At 47.3% G+C, this 19,258-nt stretch overlaps 1 protein-coding gene across 1 annotated transcript in view; it reads right to left on the bottom strand.

Moving 5' to 3' along the window:
* The window catches only part of NBEAL2 (neurobeachin like 2), a 177,274-nt gene that overhangs the window by 36,206 nt on the left and 121,810 nt on the right, over window positions 1-19,258 (bottom strand). Inside the window, 11 exon segments of the mRNA XM_061587044.1 lie at window positions 403-505; window positions 1,290-1,449; window positions 3,069-3,202; window positions 3,595-3,775; window positions 4,421-4,513; window positions 4,671-4,753; window positions 7,572-7,899; window positions 8,962-9,081; window positions 12,991-13,123; window positions 15,468-16,051; window positions 18,926-19,024. Of these exon segments, the coding sequence (XP_061443028.1) occupies window positions 403-505; window positions 1,290-1,449; window positions 3,069-3,202; window positions 3,595-3,775; window positions 4,421-4,513; window positions 4,671-4,753; window positions 7,572-7,899; window positions 8,962-9,081; window positions 12,991-13,123; window positions 15,468-16,051; window positions 18,926-19,024 (2,018 nt within the window).

The raw sequence follows: 19,258 nt of genomic DNA, 5'->3' as shown, positions 1-19,258 counted from the left end.
TTGCCAATGGGCAGGAAAGATGGGAGTTGTGGTCCAACAACATCTGGAGGCACACTGGTTGGGAAAGGCTGGGTTAAGGTGTTTGACTAGGACCTGGAAGACCAGGGTTTGAATCCCCACACAGCCATGAAGCTCACTGGGTGACCTTGGGCCAGTCACTGCCTCTCAGCCTCAGAGGGAGGCAATGGTAAACCCCCTCTGAATACCGCTTACCATGAAAACCCTCTTCATAGGGTCGCCATAAGTCAGAATCGACTTGAAGGCAGTCCATTTCCATTTTGCTCTGCTTACTAAGCTGCGCTTTAGAGCACAATACAGACACGACGGTGACAAGATTGGAAGGGAAACCAGCCGGTATGCCTTCCTCTGTTTGCACAATGTAAGAGACAGCTCTGAACTCACCCATAATACGTCCTGATGGAGTCTAGGAGGTACTGAACCCCGTATTTCTTGCGGACCCTTTGTTTGTGATCCTTCATAATGTTTGACAAGTACTGGATGTGACCTATAAGGCAGGAAAGGGACGATGAGGCAGGAGAGAGCCTGGCACATTTGAGAAACACTCTGCCTGCTCTCAAACCGAAACGGGCAGGTTTCCCAATGCCTTGTACAGCACACCGGGCAAAAGATTTCCTGGCCTGGGCCAGCCCACGCATTACAAGTGCCACACACGGAGTCTACCCTAAATAATGCCACGTGAAGACAGGAAGCTGCCTTATGCAGGGGGTTGGACTGCATGGCCTTACAGGCCCCTTCCAACTCTACTATTCTATGATTCTATGCTGGGTCAGACCACTGGGTCCATTTAGCTCAGTCTTGTCCACACTGACCAGCAGCGACTCTCCCAAGTCAGGGGAATTCCCTGGAGATGCCATTGGGGATTGAACCTGGGACCTTCTGCATGCCAAGCAGATGCTCTGCCAATGAGCTATGGCCTTTTCCTGTACTAAGAACAAAGGAAGCTGCCTTATACCGAGTCAGACCATTGGTCCATCTGGCTCTGTATCGTCTATGCTGACTGGTAGCAGGGTTTTCAGGCAGGGGACAATTCCAGCCCTACCTGGAGATGCCAGGTATTATACCTGGGCCCTTCTGCATGCCAAGCAGATGCTCTTCCACTGAGCTACAGCCTTTCTTAATATCTGAGGCAGGTAAGCTGTTCCACAGTTGGGGTGACCATGTCACAAGCCAAACCAAAAATGCTCAGGTGGAAATAAGGGGCTTCAATGGCATGGTGTGCCTGTCCACTGGGCTGCACGGATTAGGGGCTTCGACTGTTTTAAGCTCACCCAATCGGACGGCAAAGTCGCTGTTGCTCCAGATGCGGAAGTCAAACAGCAGGAACTGGTACAGGAGGTGCTGCAAAAAGCTGTGTCCTTCTGAGGCCACCTGCTCCATGAGCATCTGAGATGCCATCAGTACATTCATGTCCATCGTCTGGCTGGAGACCTGTGATGCACAGAGGGCAGATCATCTACATGAGAGGAACATTGCCTGGCCACACAGAGGTAAGCCAGCACCTGCCTGGGTCTTCACTTTGCCCTCCCCTTTGGGATTATGGCCATTGCGTCTTCTCCACGCCAACAACAAGGGGTGCCTTTGCACAGAGCGCATTCCCGACCTGCACAATCCAAGGTGGTGACAACTTGTGGAGAAATGATATCCCACAGCTGCAGTTTCCCCAGTTCTTGGGTTTTATTTATTTATTTATTACATTTATATACTGCCCCATAGCCGAAGTTCTCTGGACGGTTTACAGCAATTAAAAACATTAAAAAATATATAGAAATTTAAAAACACATTTTTTAAAAAACAATTTAAAAACACATGCTAAAATGCCTGGGAGAAGAGGAAAGTCTTGACCTGGCGCCGAAAAGATAACAGTGTTGGTGCCAGGTGCACTTCGTCAGAAAAATCATTCCATAATTTGGGGGCCACCACTGAGAAGGCCCTCTCCCTTGTTGCCATCCTCCCAGCTTCCCTTGGAGTAGGCACCTGGAGGAGGGCCTTGGATGTTGAGTGTAGGGTTGCAGAAGACTAGCCGCTTGACCACCTGGCAGTGTGGCACAGCAGCTCGAATGCTGAACTAGGAGCTGAGAGACCTCCGAGTTTGCCCCATCTCTGCAAATGAGACTCAGTCTCAGTTTCCCCTCTCTGGAAATGTGAAATAGCGAGCTGCCTCTCAGAGAGGGTTGTGCAGACCCAAGGGAGAGCAACTGGAAAATATTATGTGCATTAAAGAGCTCTAGAAAATGGCTTCCTGAGCGGCATGGGAAGGAAGTGCTTGCATTTACACATGCAGAAAGAAATAGCACTGTGCATGTGTTGCCTTTGCACTTTTTTAGCTGGGATGGGGACTCAGGTTTTATACATAAAATATTATGTAGGAACATAGGAAGCTGTCTTATACAAACTATTGGATCCATTTAGCTCAGTATTGTCTACACTGACAGGCAGTGGCTCTCTCCAGGGTTCTAGGCAGGGGTCTTTTCTTTTCCAGCCCTACCTGGAGATGACAGGGATTGAATCTTGCATGCAAAGCGTGTGCTCTACCACTGAGCCGTGGCCCTTCCCTAAAGTGGTAGCTGAATAGCACTCTTCAAGTACATGAAAGGTTGTCACATTATAGAGGAGGGCCAGGATCTCTTCTCGATCGTCCCAGAGTGCAGGACACGGAATAATGGGCTCAAGTTGCAGGAAGCCAGATTTCAACTGGACATCAGGAAAAACTTCCTAACTGTTAGAGCCACACAACAATGGAACTAATTACCTAAAGAGGTAGTGGGCTCTCTGACACTGGAGGCATTCAAGAGGCAGCTGGACAACCATCTGTTGGGAATGCTTTGATTTGGATCCCTGCATTGAGCAGCGGGGTTAGACTAGATGGCCTTACGGAACCCTTCCAACTCTATGATTTTATGATAGCCACCTCACTGTGAAGAGTTAGGGTTTTATCGCCCTTGGATGTATGGCTGGATGAGAGACTGTACACCTGTTTCACATATGAAAAAGTGAGACACTCTGAGCAACCCGGCCAAATCTGGCATGAGCAGCACTGCAGCTCCTACCTTCTGGAGCAAGGCTCCGATGATGGATGGCCCTTGGCACTGGACTAGGCTTTCCTGGTTGACAGGGTGACCGTGGATGAAGTTCTTAATCAGCAGCAGGAAGGCAGCGACCCCGTTCCTCTCCAGTCTGCCCTCTGGAGATGGAAACAGCATTTTTGGAAACAGACAAAAAAGTATCTTTGCCCATCGGAGAGGGAGGGACTGGCATGAGCTAAAGAGATGGAAGGAGTAACACCCACAGAGAGACATCCATTTGGATAGTCAAGCCCACTTACAGACTTCCCTCTCTCCCCCACCTCTCCCGAATGCAGACTCACTCGGGATTTTAGCACACACCACACATACACAGAAAAACCCAGAACAGAAACGGTTTAAAAAAAAAAAAAGCATTGTTTTTTAAAGTTAACATCATAGCATTCTGGTGTTATAGTACAATTCCTCATAAAATAGCAAGAAAAATCTTTTAGTGCAAATTGAAAGACTGATTAAAAAAATAAACAGACTTATCAAAATGTGCCATGGATACCTCGATAACCTGAGGATTTCCCCAGTGGGATGAGCATGCCCTGGGCATTCCGTGAAGAGGTCAGCTCTGGGCCCACCAAGTCATGCGTTTCCTGGTTGTCTTCCAACTCTTTCCTCTGAGATGCTACCTGATCCAGCAGAGGGAGCAGGACCCCCATCCCACCAACACAGTTCACCACGTCCTGCAAGAATCACAAACGAAGCCCCATCAGACAACCAGAGGACCCCTCAAGACTGTGGTGTTGCAGAATGCACCTGCAAAAATGTGTCATTAAATGCAAGAACGGTGCATCAGTGGTGGGTTTATACTGGACCAAAATTATTCTGCTTCATTAGCTGTTCTGCAAGGCTTTCCCAATGTTACTGCACTATTGCTATCTGGCAGGGTACTCTTGCACAACAAAAAAGCAGGACAACTCTGCCCCCCCAACACTGGTAGGATAAAAAGTTACAGGATTTCAGCAGGAAGTGATGGGGCATGGACTGATTGGAAACGAAGCACTATTCCCCCCTCCCAAATTCTTTCTTGTAGGCATAAACAGTATTGAAAACAGGACTGCATATAATTACTCTGTTACCACTGTGAGCACAAATCATCGTGAATACACAATAAAAAGGACCTAAGTGAGTCATTTTCTTTAATTACAATGGGTCTGCTCTGAACATGACTGGCATTGGATGCAACTTCATATGCGTCAGTCCTCTCTGCAAATTAAGCTTCTCTAAAATTCTGCACTTCAGGGCCTGCCTTTATTTCCACGTCAGTCAGCCTAGAGCCGAGTCAACTGGTGACCCACTAAACTGCTGTCGAGTCACAATGCCTGTACCTTGACATCCCAGTTCACCACTTTGTGCCCAGTCAGCCTCCCATCAAAGAAGTGGTTTGGGGAAAGGTCCAGGCAGATGTTGCTTTTACAGGCCTAGAAAGCCACAGAAAAGAACAAGGGAGAACTTTTAGTATGAGAAAATCACAAAAAATCACAACATATTAGGGCTTGCAGCTTTCAGAACAGTCATTGCCAGCTCTCACAGAAGGCAAGCCACAGAAAGGAGAGATGGCGCTGCCTGTGGCCTTACCTGTGGCGTGTAATATAGAAGCAGTCTGCTGCTGAGCTCCTGGAAATCCCCTTCTGGCTTAAATGGAGATGCAACATTTGGTCCTGCAGGAATGAAGGAAATGTAAGAGTGTTTTGTAAGAACCGACTCAGTTACCACCATGCCTAGTTTACAAAAAAAAAAGGCTGAATTTGCTCTAAGCTTGAGCTTGTTCAACACCACTAAATGGGTGTGTGGAAGTTTCAAAAAAGCCAATGCATGGAGGTCCCAACCCAGGGCCAGTCAGTCATACACACATCCAGCACATGCCAAAAATAAGATCCTTCACACTGCGGAGGTGGGGGTGGGAACCTAACCCAAGCTTAGAGCTTTTCCTGTAGTTATCATAGGCTCAGTGGTCCCATGGCACAGGCCTCAATGCTTCTCCCAGCAGGCCAAAGCTGTAAGCTGGATGCAAAATACAGGCTGTGGGGACACACTTGAACCGCATGGCATGAAAGTGACCATTACGTATGTAGCAGCTTACGACTGAAGAGGAATGAGTTGTGACAGATGAGATGCAGGATGTAAAGCGTGGATGGAGAACCTCGGGCCTGGGGGCCAAATGTGGCCCTCCAGGCATTTCTACCCAGCCCTCAAGACCCCTGAAGAACACCCCCACTCCTCCCTAGGCTATGCCCTTCACTGGCACTGGTCTGAACCCTACCTTGCTCGAGAGTATCCTGGTAAAGTGATAATGCCTCTTGCTAGCATGGATGGGAGCTGGAGGGGGTGGCCACGCCGTAGCCTATTACTTGATGGTAAGAGCTGCACCCGTTGCTCCACCCACTTTACCTCTGGCCCCACCCAGCACTGGCATGCGGCCCCCGGAAGGTTGCTCATGAGGTAATGTGGCCCTCGGCCTGAAATGGGTTAGTAAAAGGATTTGAATCCTTTCCCCACAGCCCGCCCAACCTCATCCCACAGCTTGCACAAACTCCACTCAATTAGTGCAATTTCAAGTATTGCTGGGCTGCTATTGCACAGATCAAACACACTGCCCCCACAGCAGTTCACACACACTCAACAGAAACTCACTGGAACAGGACACCGTGAGTGTGAGTCAGGCTGCATTTTCATCTCAACCGGATAGCTTCACCCTTAAAGCAGAGCTCACATAAACTCGCAGATGAACTGCACACGTCCACACACCACACCCCCTGCTGCTTCCTGTGGAGGGCAGTGCCCTTTGCCACCAGCTGTCTTTAGACACTGTGGCAGAAGCAGGCACTGCCTACCAGAAAGGTGAACAGCAGACGATAGCAGCAGCAGTCAGAATATCGCTGGAGGAGGAGTGGAAGCAGGTTTGGGCAGAGATGAACTCTCAGCTCATAAGAACATAAGATCAGGCCAAAGGGGGCCTCACCCAGTCCAACTTCTTCTTCTCCCAGGGACCAACCAGATGCCTCTTTCTGGGAAGGCCACAAGCAACACCTGAGTGCAACACAAGTCTCGCCACATGCGATTCCCAGCAACTGGGATTCCGAGGCATACCACCTCTGACAGTATCCTGCATGAATCTGCCTAATCCTCCTTACAACAGCGCAGCTCAGAGGCTCCACCAGTGCAGTCTGGGCAGTTAAGCTCACAATGGGGTTCTTTACAGGCGTGCCTGCATGCACTCACGTACACACAGAGGGCTCTCCCCAGCACCACAACAGAAGTCTTTCTTCCCGCTGCCTGTTCTGGCAACAAAGAGGACTTCCCAAATCAGAGAAAATGAGGAAACCCACAGTCTTATGGGATCTTGTCTTATGAACATCTTGTACCTCAAGCATCTTTAATGGATGGTTGCACAATCTTTTCTCAAAAGTGCCTGAGGAACTGGAGAAGGCAGCTTATGCCATTGTTGCAACTGCCCTTATATAAGGTAGGACTTTGTTTCTGGTGTTAAAGGTAAGGCTCTGTTTCAGGCATGGGGAACCTTTTCTGGCTGGTGGGTCAGATCCTAACTCCCCCACCCCTGGTGGGCCAAATCTGACAAGTCGACAGGGTTGCCCACCTGTCAATCACCTGATATCATAGTGACATAGGGTGACACTGCGCTTTGAAGCCCCGACTCTCAGGACTTCAAAGCACAGCACGGGGCTCTTTGAAAGCCCCTCGCTGTTCTTTGAACCTCCAAAAATCAGAGGATTAAAAAGCTGCCTGAAAAAGGCTTTTCAAACAGGCCTGATTTGCACAGCAAAATTGATCAAGCTGAACCCCATAGGGAATGTGCTGGCGAAGCCGACCCTAGCAGAACGGAACCTTGCCTTCCTGTCCATCAGGTGACACCACCCAGTTACTTTAGCTGATGGACAGGTGGATGTGGTTTGGAGAAAATGGCCTTGTGGGCCAAGATTGGCCCATAGTCCAAGAGGTTCCTCACCCCAGCCCAGGGTTAGGCTGCCGCATTTCTCCACTGAGACGGCCCCTTCTCGCCTCTCATCCCCCACTCTGTGCTGCTCTTGCACGAGCTGTGCCACTCAGGCTGAGATGCTCAACGTGAAAGTCAAGTTCTCCTGAATGTAATTTCAGTGACAGCAGCAGGGAGGTGCAGTGCTTATAGCAGGGGTGGCTAACTGTGCTTGGGGGACCACATCAGGCCCTCAAACAGAGGTTTAGCCACCCCTGGGCTAGAGTGTCGAATGAGGACCAAGGAGGCCTGGAGTTCAAATCTTTACTCAGCCATGAAACTCACTGGATGACCTTGGAGCAGCCACTTCTCTTTCAGCCTAACTCGCCTCACAGGGTTGTTGAATGGGGACAGGCCACATATGCTGCCTTCAGCTTCTTGGGAGAAAAGGCAGGATATAAATGGTGCAAAAAAGCACGTTCGGACAGGGACAGTGTTCCTTGCAAGGCCTGTTGCCTGCACCTTCCTTGGACCCTGACATGTACCCGAGGAGAAGAGGGCCTTCACTTGAGCCGACTGGAGCGCTTCAAAGAAGATTGAGACAGAGCCAAGGTGCCCCTCGAGGGACGTGGGCGTCCCCCACTCCATGTCCTGGCTCCCTGCCACCGTGGTGGAAACCAGCCCTTCCCTGGGGGGTTGCGGGGGAATGGCCGTCCAGCTGTGAGGCGCCAGAGAGGCTGGAAAGGATTGGGAGCGGCTCAGCGAGGGGTGGGAGGGGAAGCCCAGGTCTGGCGAGTGACACGGAGAGGGATAGAAGGCAGAGGTGGTCGTCGTCCGGTGGCCGGCTGAGCCAATGCAGCAGGAGGTGAAGGACTAGGAGAGAAGATGAAAAAATGTATATTTGTGTGGGCATAATCAGAAGCGAAAGGTCACTTGGGAAATGGCCATAGCTCAGCGGCAGAGCATTGACTTTGCGTGCATAAGGTCCCAGGTTCAATCTCCGATGGCCTCTCCAGGTAGGGAGAGAACCCTGTTTGAAACCCCCGAGAGCTCTGCTGGATAATACTGAACTAGATGGACCTGAGGTTGGACTCGGTGTAAGGCAGCCTCCTGTCTTCTGTACCCTAAGGCGGGTCGAAACAGTTTTAAAATACATAATCAGAAACAATTAAAAACAACCTAAAATCACAAAAGACAGAAGCTGAATTTTAACTGCCGATCTACTCCTCTTTCTTAAGTTTGGCCTTAGTTGCCTTTGCAGATCCAAAATGGCAGGGATGGTGGCTGGACTCCCACCCTGATCCTAGGACACTGACTGAGATGGAGTCAGACCCATTGGTCCATCCAGTTCTGTGTTGTTGACTCTGACTGGCAGCAGCTTCCCAGGGTCTCAGGCAGAGAGGTTTTATAGCTTGTTTTATTGTTTTATATTATTATCTGTATTATTTTAAATTGTTTTTAGATTTTTAAGTGCCTTGTACGGTTTTAAGGTTGTGCATAGTTTAATTGTATTTTAATTGTATGTTTTTCTATGTTTTTAACTACATGTAGTTGTATTTGTAAGCCGCCCCGAGTTCCAGTTTGGAAAAAGTTTCAGTTCAATTCAATTTCCCCCACTCCTGCTACCCAAGACCCCTTTTAAGTGGAGGTGCAGGGGACTGAACCAGGGACCTCCTACCTAAAGAACATGCTCTGCCACTTTGCTCATTTCCTGCCCAGCGTGTATCGTTTTAGTCTTACTCCATACTCCACGAAGAACCCTCCAGCCCCAGTTGCCAGCTTGCCCTTCCCTCTTTCCAGGGTTTGATCAAGCTACATCTCCCCAACTCCACCCCCCAAAACGGTCTTAATGTCTCTCCTCTCCCCCCCCGCTCCCCAACATTTCAGTGGTTATGGGTCTCTTAAGTTAGAGGGCACCACTTGATGAGCCCCTACCTCACTCAGGGAAGGGAAGCGCAGCTGAGCCACCTTGCGGAGCTGCCCATCCACATAGATGTTCACAAGGTTCTGGCCAAAGGGCCGGCGGCCGGTGATGTGGACCACATCGACGCAGTGCTGGGGAAAAAGCAGAAGGAAGCCGTCATGGGCCCATCAAGGGACATATTTCTACCCAAACATTCTACCCAACATTTGGTGTTGAAAAAGGTCTTGGGTATCACCTTCCAAATGTCTGTTTTACTATAAGACCTGAGAGTGAAAACTGGCAAGGAAAACAAAGGAGGAAGACATTGGTTTGGGAAGTATGTAGCAAATCTTCAGAAAACCAAGCAACATTAAGGCTTGGATATTCCGGCCTCTTATAAACTTCTGTCCTTAAAAGGCCTTTATCATCTTGGCTGTAATGTCTGACACTGACACTAATGCCCAGCACGTATCTAACCCTATAATGTCTGCTACTGAACCCCAGAAACCTGCAAAAGATGTTTAGGGGTTCACAGCTGAGGCTCATCTGGGGGTCTGGCCAATGCTATTAAGATTCACTGTTACCCCACTTGGGACCTAGAGTGTACTAACCCAGCCTTCCCCAACCTGGTGCCCTCTAGATGCTCTGGATTATAACTCCCATTAGCCCCAAATAGCACACATGCCCTCACAGTTATTGTGTGTTTCACAGGAAGATTAGGAATGGTAAACTCACTGTTCTTCCAGAGATTCTTGCTGGACAGTACTGATTTTCTCATTGACAAACCTCTGATAATATAGAGAGCTGCAGGGTTTCCAGTGGGCTTGAAAACCACTTCATTTGAGCAAATGTAAAGAATGTGGCACCTGATATTCTAAAGGATGTATTTAGCTCATGTAAAACTGACAGAAGCTAATCCTTCCTGCCCAGAGAGCATCATCTTGCCAACGCTCTTTAAAAGGACAACGGAGACAGTTCTATTTCAGATTAATTTTTGCTTTGCTGAGTTGGGCTGACCTGGGGTGGATTTTTTAACATTTACAAATCAATGAATTTATTATTCCCTGCTATTTAGTTGTCCTGTTTTACTGCTGTTTTGATACTGTTATGCCTTTACAAGAATTTCTTGTTTTTATTTTTTTGCCTGTAATCCACTTCAAGATCATTGCTGAAATACAAAGAATATTGCCTGGGGTTTGGTATGGTATGTAATACAATTTATATCTTACCCACCTTGTACATTAATCTAATTTATATACTGGATTGTAGCCATGTATCTTAATCCACAATCCAAATCTGGTTTATGTACCCAAAAGTAGCTGTCGATCTGAATCCATTAAAAAAAAAAGTCAAGTCTTCACAAACTCATAATTCATAAACTCGCTCTTAGGACTGATGACTTCAGTTCTTCAATTTCCTCATCATTAGTCTGCGGGGCTCTATGTGCTTTGGGCTTCTAACTGAATGGCTTAAATTCTGAGAGGTAAATGCTCCCTGTGAATGTACATGCATATGGCAATGTTTTGGTTTTTTACAATAATTAATTACATTACACCATTACTGTACATATACTGATTTACAGAATCACACGGCTACTTGTCATGATTGATGGTTATTGCAGCAGGCCTCAGAATATCAGTTTCTGGGAAACTGCAAGCAGGGACAGCTGTGCTCAGGTCCTCTTATGAGCTTCCCACAGACATCTAGTTCGCCCCTGGGAGAACAGAATGCTAGAGGAGACGAGCCCTCCTAGATCAGGCCAAGGTGCCCTCTTACGTTCTTACATAGGCAAAAACAATTCTTGCACCTAATGAGTTTATCATTCAATTTTATTTAAATACTTAATTTACAGGCAACAAACACCTAGTTAGTTAGTTAGTTAATAAATAATTTAGAAAATTTAAACAAATAAATAAAATATAGTTTCAGCACAGGGGAAATAACAGTGGGAAAGGAGTGGAGAAAATACGGAGATATACCATATTCTAACAGAACAGTAGCCCTGCTGGATCAGACAAAATGTCCACCTGCACTGGCATAATGTTTCTCTGCAGAGGCTAATCAGATGCCTCTGGGAAGCTCACAAGCAGGGCAATAAGGTAACATCCCTTCCCATTTCCTCAGCAGCTGGTATTCAGAGAGGTACACTGCCTCCGAGCATGGAGGTTTTATTTAGTTATTATGGTTACTAGCCTTTGATAGAACTCCCCTCCTCCATGCACTTTTCTAATCACCTTTTAAAGCCATCTAAGCAAGTTCCGCAAATGAATCATGTATAGTGTTAAAAAATACTCTTCTGTCCATCTTGAATATCAGTGGCAGGAACCTCTGGTTCCCCAAGGGTCATAATTTGGCCCATGAGGATGTTTTCCTCAAACAATGCCCAACAACTTCACAACTGATGTCATGTGTGACTCCAGGTAAATATGTGGCCATAAAGGAACAATCAAGTGTGGTTCCGAAAGCTATCAGCTGATTAGCAGTGACAGCAGGCCCTGCAGGAATCAGCTACACTATGGAGTTCTGGGAAATCCATAGTGCAGCCCTCCCTGCAGGGCTTGCTATCAATGCCCATCAGCTGATTGGCACTGACAGCAAGCCTTGCTTGAATTAGCTGCATTAGCTAATCCATGCTTTTGGCAGGGATCTTCTTTTGCAGCCTGGCTTGAGTTCAAGTTCGGCAGTAAAGGAAGGAATGCAAAGAATCCAAAGCACATTTAAAAGTCACTCCAGATTCTTTTCTTTGGAATTGGGTCACCTGACATTGCGGTGATGGACTTGGGGAATCCTGTTCCCTACCTCTGTTGAATATGCAACTATGCAGTCACAGATACTACTTAGGCTCTTCTCAGCAGAAGGCACATGTCACCCAAGAGAAAAGTCCCTGGATTTCAGTCCTATCTGGTTTTTATATCATGTATGTCCTTCAAATGACATACTCAGCTTGCAAGACGGACAAAGAATGGCTTGTCAGAAATAATATGAAAATGGGGACTTCACAATTCCCTAGAGAAAAGGCTGATCCTTGCAGCCAGAAAAGCCTTGCGTTACCGTAGCTAGTCTGCCCCTTAGAGTAAGGCCACAGGTCATCAGAGGGCATGAGCTCCCAGCAACAAACCAAACCAAAACAAGCCTACCCTCCTGCCCTGTTCTAGATTTCACCAGTCTCACACCTCTGCTTTGTTTTGACAATGCAAAGCAGCACAGGTCTAGCCTGATAAGAGCAGCCTCTCTATAGCTTCCACTGAGTTAAGTTGACACTACTATGGGCTTGTCCACACCAGAGCTTACTGTGTGACTGCAGTTGTTTGCATTCCCATTTAATGTGTGTAGTCCACATGATGATACTCACAAACAACACCAGTCTCTATGCTTTTCCTCTGTAAATTCAGGTTTACCTGATATGGGGATAATCTGTTAAATTGAGGGAAACTGGGCTCCAAACTGCTCCACTCAGGGTTGCAGGCAGTTTGTTTTGGTGTGGGTGGATCACCTGTCACTTTCTCCTACTCCCCTTTTCACGCCCAATACTCCCTTTCATTTCTTTCCCATCGGTGCTTATACAAGGATTTCTTTTTCATCCCTCAGATTTGCACAAAACCAGAAAGCTGCACAAGCAAATTTACTATTGCCAGACTGTGTGCTTTTGCATACTCTTTGGGCGGGGAGATATTTCTTAAAAAACAAGGTGTGCACACAGCTATCTGTGGGCATATCCTCTTGGTATTTCATTGGCATAAGAGAATCAACACAGAAGAAGGCGAGATCAAACACACAAAAGGGAACGTCTACCAGTATGAACAGGAAAGTTGCTCCTCAAACAAACTCAGGTGTGGTGTGAATTAGTCCCGTCTAATTCGAATAGCGAAAATGTGGAATAAGAGCTCAGCAACGCTCAAATGTGGACAATCCCTTAGTCTCATAGTCTAGAAGTTCAGCATGGCTGAAGAGGCAGGATAAAGCCTGACAAGGGATCTGGTTGAGGCACAGCTAGCAGACGGGTTTGGTTTTCCAGCACACAATAAGAACGCCGAGCCTGGTCCATCCCTGCCTTTACTCACCCAGGCTGCATTGTTGAAAGGAAACTCTTGCAGGGTTACGGTCATGTACTCCTTTTTGGTGCAGACAGCCACCACCAGCATCCCATCGGCTGTGAAGAAGGCCTCAAAGCCCGTTCCACTGGCTGTGAAAAAGCTGATTGGGGTGGAATTGAAAGACAGGATTGGTTGCAGGAGGCCCAAAGACAGGATGTTTTATTTTATTTATTTATTATTTGATTTATATCTTGCCTTTCCTCCCAGCAGGAGCCCAGTTTTCCCTTACCCAAAGCAGCGTACTAAGCCCACACACCAATATGTCTCCATGCATCCCAAACAGGATGCTGAAGACTACTTCCTCTTCCAGCCAGTCTTTGAAGTAGAGACCTTATCCCAGTCTGCATCTGTGTTGGAACTGCTTTTTCAGATGCTTTTAAAGCTGCTTTTTAAAATATGCTTTTTAAAATATGCGATATTTTGTTTTAACATGTTTTAAAGCCTTTTGTTTTTAAGATGTTTTAGAGTGCTTTTAGTGTTTTTGTTTGCTGCCTTGGGCTCCCTTCTGGGAGGAAGTGTGGGAAACAAACAAACAACAGGGTGTTCCGGGGTGGGGTGGGTGACTTAAGTTTGCAAAACATGGTCCTCAGCTAGAAGCAGCCAGTTCTCAGAAATTTTGACTGCACAGATAGTTAATGTTTGGGTCTACACTTCCCTTCCTTGGAAACAGACCTCAGACATGCTGAGGGAAATCAGGCATGTACAAGAGGCACTCATGAGTGCTGAGAAACCACTGGGTAAGAAATGTATTTAATGCACATTTAAAACAGCAGGACAGTGTGTACTATCTCTAGCATGGGAGGAAGGATGCCAGTGAATATCAGTTACTGGGAATCACAAATGGGGAGAGCGCTGCTGTACTCGGGTCCTGCTTGCAGGCTGCCTGTGATGGGCATCTGGTTGCCCACTATGAGAGCAAGATGCTGGACTAGATAGGCCTTTGGTCTGATCCAGCAGGGCTTTATCATCCTATGAGGGCTGCAACTAGGGATGGGGGAAGAATATCTACTAAATCGGACCTAGCACTGGAATCCAGCTGAATTTGGCAGTCCGCCATCCTTTTGGACCCGCAGCACCTATTTCTTGCTGCAGACCGCGGCTGTAATTGGTATGGATTTTGCGGCCGCAAATTGACAAGAATTTATTCTTTCGAACTTTCCTCCCTATTTTACATTGAGTTACGTTGAGTTAAACCACGTCAGTTTGGTCTATGACTGTAAATAAAAAATCAGTCAGTTAAACCACGTGGAACACTGTGATCATTCACCTAAGCTACCTAAAGATGACACAACGTCTTTCCTGCCACCAAAAAACCACGTCAAATACTGTCATCATTTACATAAGTATCTACGTTGTTAAATATGAAATCTTGGCCACTCCCCCCAAAAAATAAACCACGGATTGAATTACCCAAAAACGCACACAGCAGATCGAATCGGCAAGTGCGAGAGCAAGTGGAAACAAAAAAAAGGCGGATTGGGATCAAACGACGGACTATCAGAATGCAAGCGGACCAGAACCATGCAGCAAACCCCTATAATCAACAAGACTTCTAAATGGAGATTTTTATCCCAGTCTGTACAGGATTTTAACTTATTTTTATATATGTAATGGCTTTATTTTTATATATATATGTTTTAATTGTATTATGAAATTGCTTCAATATGTTTCATAGGAAGCAAATTATTATTATTATTATTATTAATAATAATAATAATAATAGTAGTAGTAGTAGTAGTAGTAGTAGTAGCAGCAGCAGCAGCAGCAGCAGCAGCAGCAGCAGCTTGGGTCTGGCCTTAGTTGGTTAATCAAACATATAGGGTGGTATTCAATGCTAGTCTTCCCCAGAGTAGACCCAATGAAGTTAATGCACATGACTTAGGTGAGTCTTAGGTTCATGCATTTCGGTGGGTCCACTCTGTGTAGGATTCAGCTGAATATAAACCATGGCTGTCGGTCTGCATGGCATACAGTAACATTAATCTGGTTGTTCTCAGGTTGAGGCTGGTTTTGGGCAGAGCTTGGAAAAGTTACTTTTTTGAACTACAACTCCCATCAGCCCAATCCAGTGGCCATGCTGGCTGGGTCTAGGGGAGTTGTAGTTCAAAAAAGTAACTTTTCCAAGCTCTGGTTTTGGGCTATGCCTATCAAACACCTTGGGGATTACTTTTAAGGCTCTGAGGTGGGGAGAGGTGAGGAACCCCACATTTCTAGCTAACAAGGCAAGTGGACTCTCTATGCTGCCACTAGAGGGGGTGAGTGACAAGGAACTTGAGAGATGCACTTAAGAAATCAAGAGAGCTGAACTGGGAAAGGGCTTAAGTGACCTTCATCACTTTCAGAATTTTGCTCTGGGACCTGGAAATCCTCTCGACAGTCCTCCCCTGCAAGTTTTGGAGTTGTAAACAGAACTGTCCCCAAGCCCCCACCGGGTTTTGCCAGACCTGTAGAGCTGCTTCCGCTTCAGCCTGGCTGCTTCCTCCGGAAAGTCCTTTGCCTCTTCCACAAGGCACACCCAGGCGTGAAAGGCAAAACCGCTCCCTGGCCATTTCTGAATTGAAGGCACCATAATCCCTGCCATGCTGGGGGTGAGGTCAAAGTACTGCAAGGCACGCTCCGGGCCATCCTTCCTGGCCATACCCAAAAGAGCCCGAATTACTTGGACGGTGTACGGATGGGCCCCCTTGCCTGGCTCAGTCCGTAGGAGCTTGAGGAGCTGCCTTAGTTCGCCCGGCCGGATAGAGAGGCTGCCCAGGACCTGCAACAGGTAGATGAGGTTCTCGGAGCACTTCCGGTCCAACTCTTGCTCCACGGCACACAAAGCATCCAGGAGGCAGCCAACCATCCCTGCCTTCACACAAGTCATGCGGCTCTGGAGGGATGAGTCACAGATCTTTTTAAGCCAGTCAGAGAGGAAGATCTGGAGGTCCTGGGACTTCAGCTCTGGAATCCACATGATCAGAATCAGAAGTGGCTGCTCATTGCGGATCAGGCGTGTAGGGAAAGAGCTGTGGTCACCTTCAACAGCCTGAAGGGACAGGCAGAAAGAAAGAAAGAAAGAAAGAAAGAAAGAAAGAAAGAAAGAAAGAAAGAAAGAAAGAAAGAAAGAAAGAAAGAAAAGAATTGTAATCAATCACCCAGTTATAATCAGCTGAGAAAGTCCTCTTTGCTCTCCCAAATTAGCCTGACAAGAAAGAACGATCCTCCGGAATTTTAATCTGAACCCTAATTGGGCCTAACTCTTAACTGTTTGCCTGGCTGGACAGAGAGGCTGCCCAGCACCTGCAACAGGTAGATGAAGTTCTTGGAGCACTTCCAGTCAAGCTCCTTTCCCTCCATAAGCTATGGAATCCGCTCCCACAAGAGGCACTGCTGGCCACCAACTTGGAAGGCTTTAAAAGAGAATTAGAGCAATTCATGGAGGAAAAGGCACTAGCCACAACGGGCATGTTCTGCCTCCACTGTTGGAGACAGCATGCCTCTGAATACCAGTTGCTGGGAACCGCGGGTGGGGAAAGTGCTGCCGTTGCCCTCAGGTCCTGCTTGCTGGCTTCCCAGAGGCATCTGGTTGGCCACTGTGAGAACAGGAAGCTGGACTAGATGGGCCACTGGCTCTTCTCACATTGAAACGCAGCATGGGGGACAGTCCACGGCAAGCTCAAGACTCAGCAGCTCCTGGGAAGCCTGCAAGCAGTTGACAGATCCACCTCTCTCCATAGATTGGTCTACCTCCCCCTTTTAAAATCATCTGAGTTGGTGGTTGCTGATTCGCAGGGGTGGATTCACAGGTGGCAGTTTGCCTGAAAAGCTCAATTCTAGCAAGACTAGAGGGATTCTTCACATTCACCTTTTTTGGGGGGGGTCTAGAGGATTTATCTTTCAAGTATATATTAGCAGGTGTTTGGACAGGTGTATTTGGGTACAGCCCCAAAATCCCTGGAAAGCACACAGTGGCCCACGAGAGAAAGAGAAGATTGACAGAAGCATCCTGCAGTTCTTTATTCATGCTGGGTGGGTTTGTTGTCTCAGGATAAGAATCCCTAATGTTGATCGTGCAAATATGTATCTTTCCCAGCCTGCTTTCTGAGAATGGGAGATACCAAGGATCCAGAGGGTGCCGGGTCTTGGGCGTGCAGTGGACTGCAATTCTTGTTCCTGCAATTCCTTCTTAATATAATGAGACACTAGGTTCCAGCTACTTAAAACTTCTTGATTTATCACACCACAGTTAATCTGATGACTCCTAATGGTTCCCTTAACTTCCTAATCTGCTTGGCTTTTGACTTTATTTGCAATGCCTATTTTATATTCTTATTTTAGCCAGAATTTTATATTACAACTGCATGAGACTTTTTTTTGGGGGGGGGAATGAAATGGTTCATGTAAAAGGCACATTGAAGGGTTAGCTGTTGTTCCGAGTTGCAAGATTTAAGTAATGACACCAGCAACCACTGGCCAACACTTCCCTGCTTTTGAGCACTTCCACCACATATGGCAAGACAGCCTCCTCACAGAACCAACTTTGGTTGTCTCCCTCTTAACCTAGTACTACCATCCCATTCTTCCACCGTGGCCAATGCCATTTTGACACAAGCTCCTTTATAACAACATGTGGCCACCGAAATGAATACTTAAATTTTACGCAAATGATTCGAGCCAATGAGGGAAGGAGAGAGGCAGCTGCTAGAGTCAGGGAGAAAAAGTATTGTGCAACCCCAGGAAGAAAGGGTTGGTGATGAGATTTGTAAAAGAATTGGGCTCCTGTGACAGACACTAAATGCTCCCCCTTTTAATCCCAGCCACCAAAAGTGAACAAAAAGTAGGTTGCAGGGCTTAAAAGATTTCCATACTAAGAGTGGGGATAGTAATGATGTTTATTATTACATGTATATCCAGCCTTTCCTCCAAGGAGCTTGACATGCATGCCAAGGTGACATGCATGCATCTCCCCCTCCCCATTTTATCCTCACAACCACCCTGTGAGGTAGATTAGGCTGGCCCAAGGTCACCCAGTGGTCTTCATGGCTGAGCGGGGATTTGAACCCTGGTCTCCCAGGTCCTAATCCTTCTCTGGGCCACACTCTATCTCTCACCTCTCCATTTTAATTTAACTGTTTTACACTCTGCTCTGTAACTCAGCCAAATGCCTTCAAGGGGGATCCAGCAATACTAAGCAGGGTCGTTCAGTGAAATGCTCAAGTGAATGGCCATCCCTCACTACCAGGGAGAGCCATCTATTAATAACCATTTCCCAGTTCTAGGCCAGAGATTCCGCAGACATCACAGCTGTTCACAGTGATCTCTTCTTTTCCTTATTATCTCAACAGAGCCAGTGTGGCATAGTGGTTAAGGTGTTGGACTACGACCTGGGAGACCAGAGTTCGAATCCCCACACAGCCGTGACGCTCCCTAGGTGACCTTGGGCCACTCACTGCCTCTCCGCCTCAGAGGAAGGCAATGGTCAACCCCCTCTCAATACTGCTTACCATTAACACCCTATTCATAGGGTCGCCATAAGTCGGGATCGACTTGAAGGAAGTCCCCCATTATCTCAAGGCACAAAAGCTAATTATGGGGGAACTCACATGGCCTGCTCCCCCCCCCCCCCGTCCGGGGACGTGCATATTTTGATGCTTGCTAGGCTCTGTTAAAACATGCACACTGGGGTGCTGGTTGGTCCTGTCTGCAATCCCTGTCCCCTTTAAATGCAGGTAGGAACATGGGAAATTGCCTCATGCCAAGTGAGACCACTGGTCCATCCAGCTCAGTCCTGTACTCTACTCTGACCAGCAGCGGCTCCCCAAGATCTCCGCTGGACGTCTTTCTCAGCCTGGAGATGCTGGAGATCAAACCTGGGACTTCTGCATGCAAAGCCCGTGCTCTCCCCTCAAAAAGATCTCACCATGTTCAGGAGTTCTTGCAGTAGCCTCCTGGTTGGCCGACTCTGGCTCTTCAGAACTTCATACAAGTGGGAATAGCCGATCCTTTCTTTGAACACCTCCTGAAAAATACCAACAGCCATTAAGGATTAGCTGGAGCCTCCTGTGCTATGGTACCATCAGTCTCTGCCTTCCTGCCCCAGGTTTGCATTCTCCTTCAGCTATGAACTCAGGCTCCCTGTTTATTTGATGTTACCCTGCCTTTCACATATGCACTTGGTTAAAACTGTCAAGGTTCTGGTTTTGGTGTACAAAGCCCTATACAGCTCGGGACCAGGATACCTGAAAGACCGTCT

The sequence above is a fragment of the Rhineura floridana genome, chromosome 10 (genome assembly GCF_030035675.1).
Source record: "Rhineura floridana isolate rRhiFlo1 chromosome 10, rRhiFlo1.hap2, whole genome shotgun sequence".
NCBI classification, from domain to species: Eukaryota; Metazoa; Chordata; class Lepidosauria; order Squamata; family Rhineuridae; genus Rhineura; species Rhineura floridana.
This window is presented reverse-complemented; position numbering and strand designations above follow the sequence as displayed.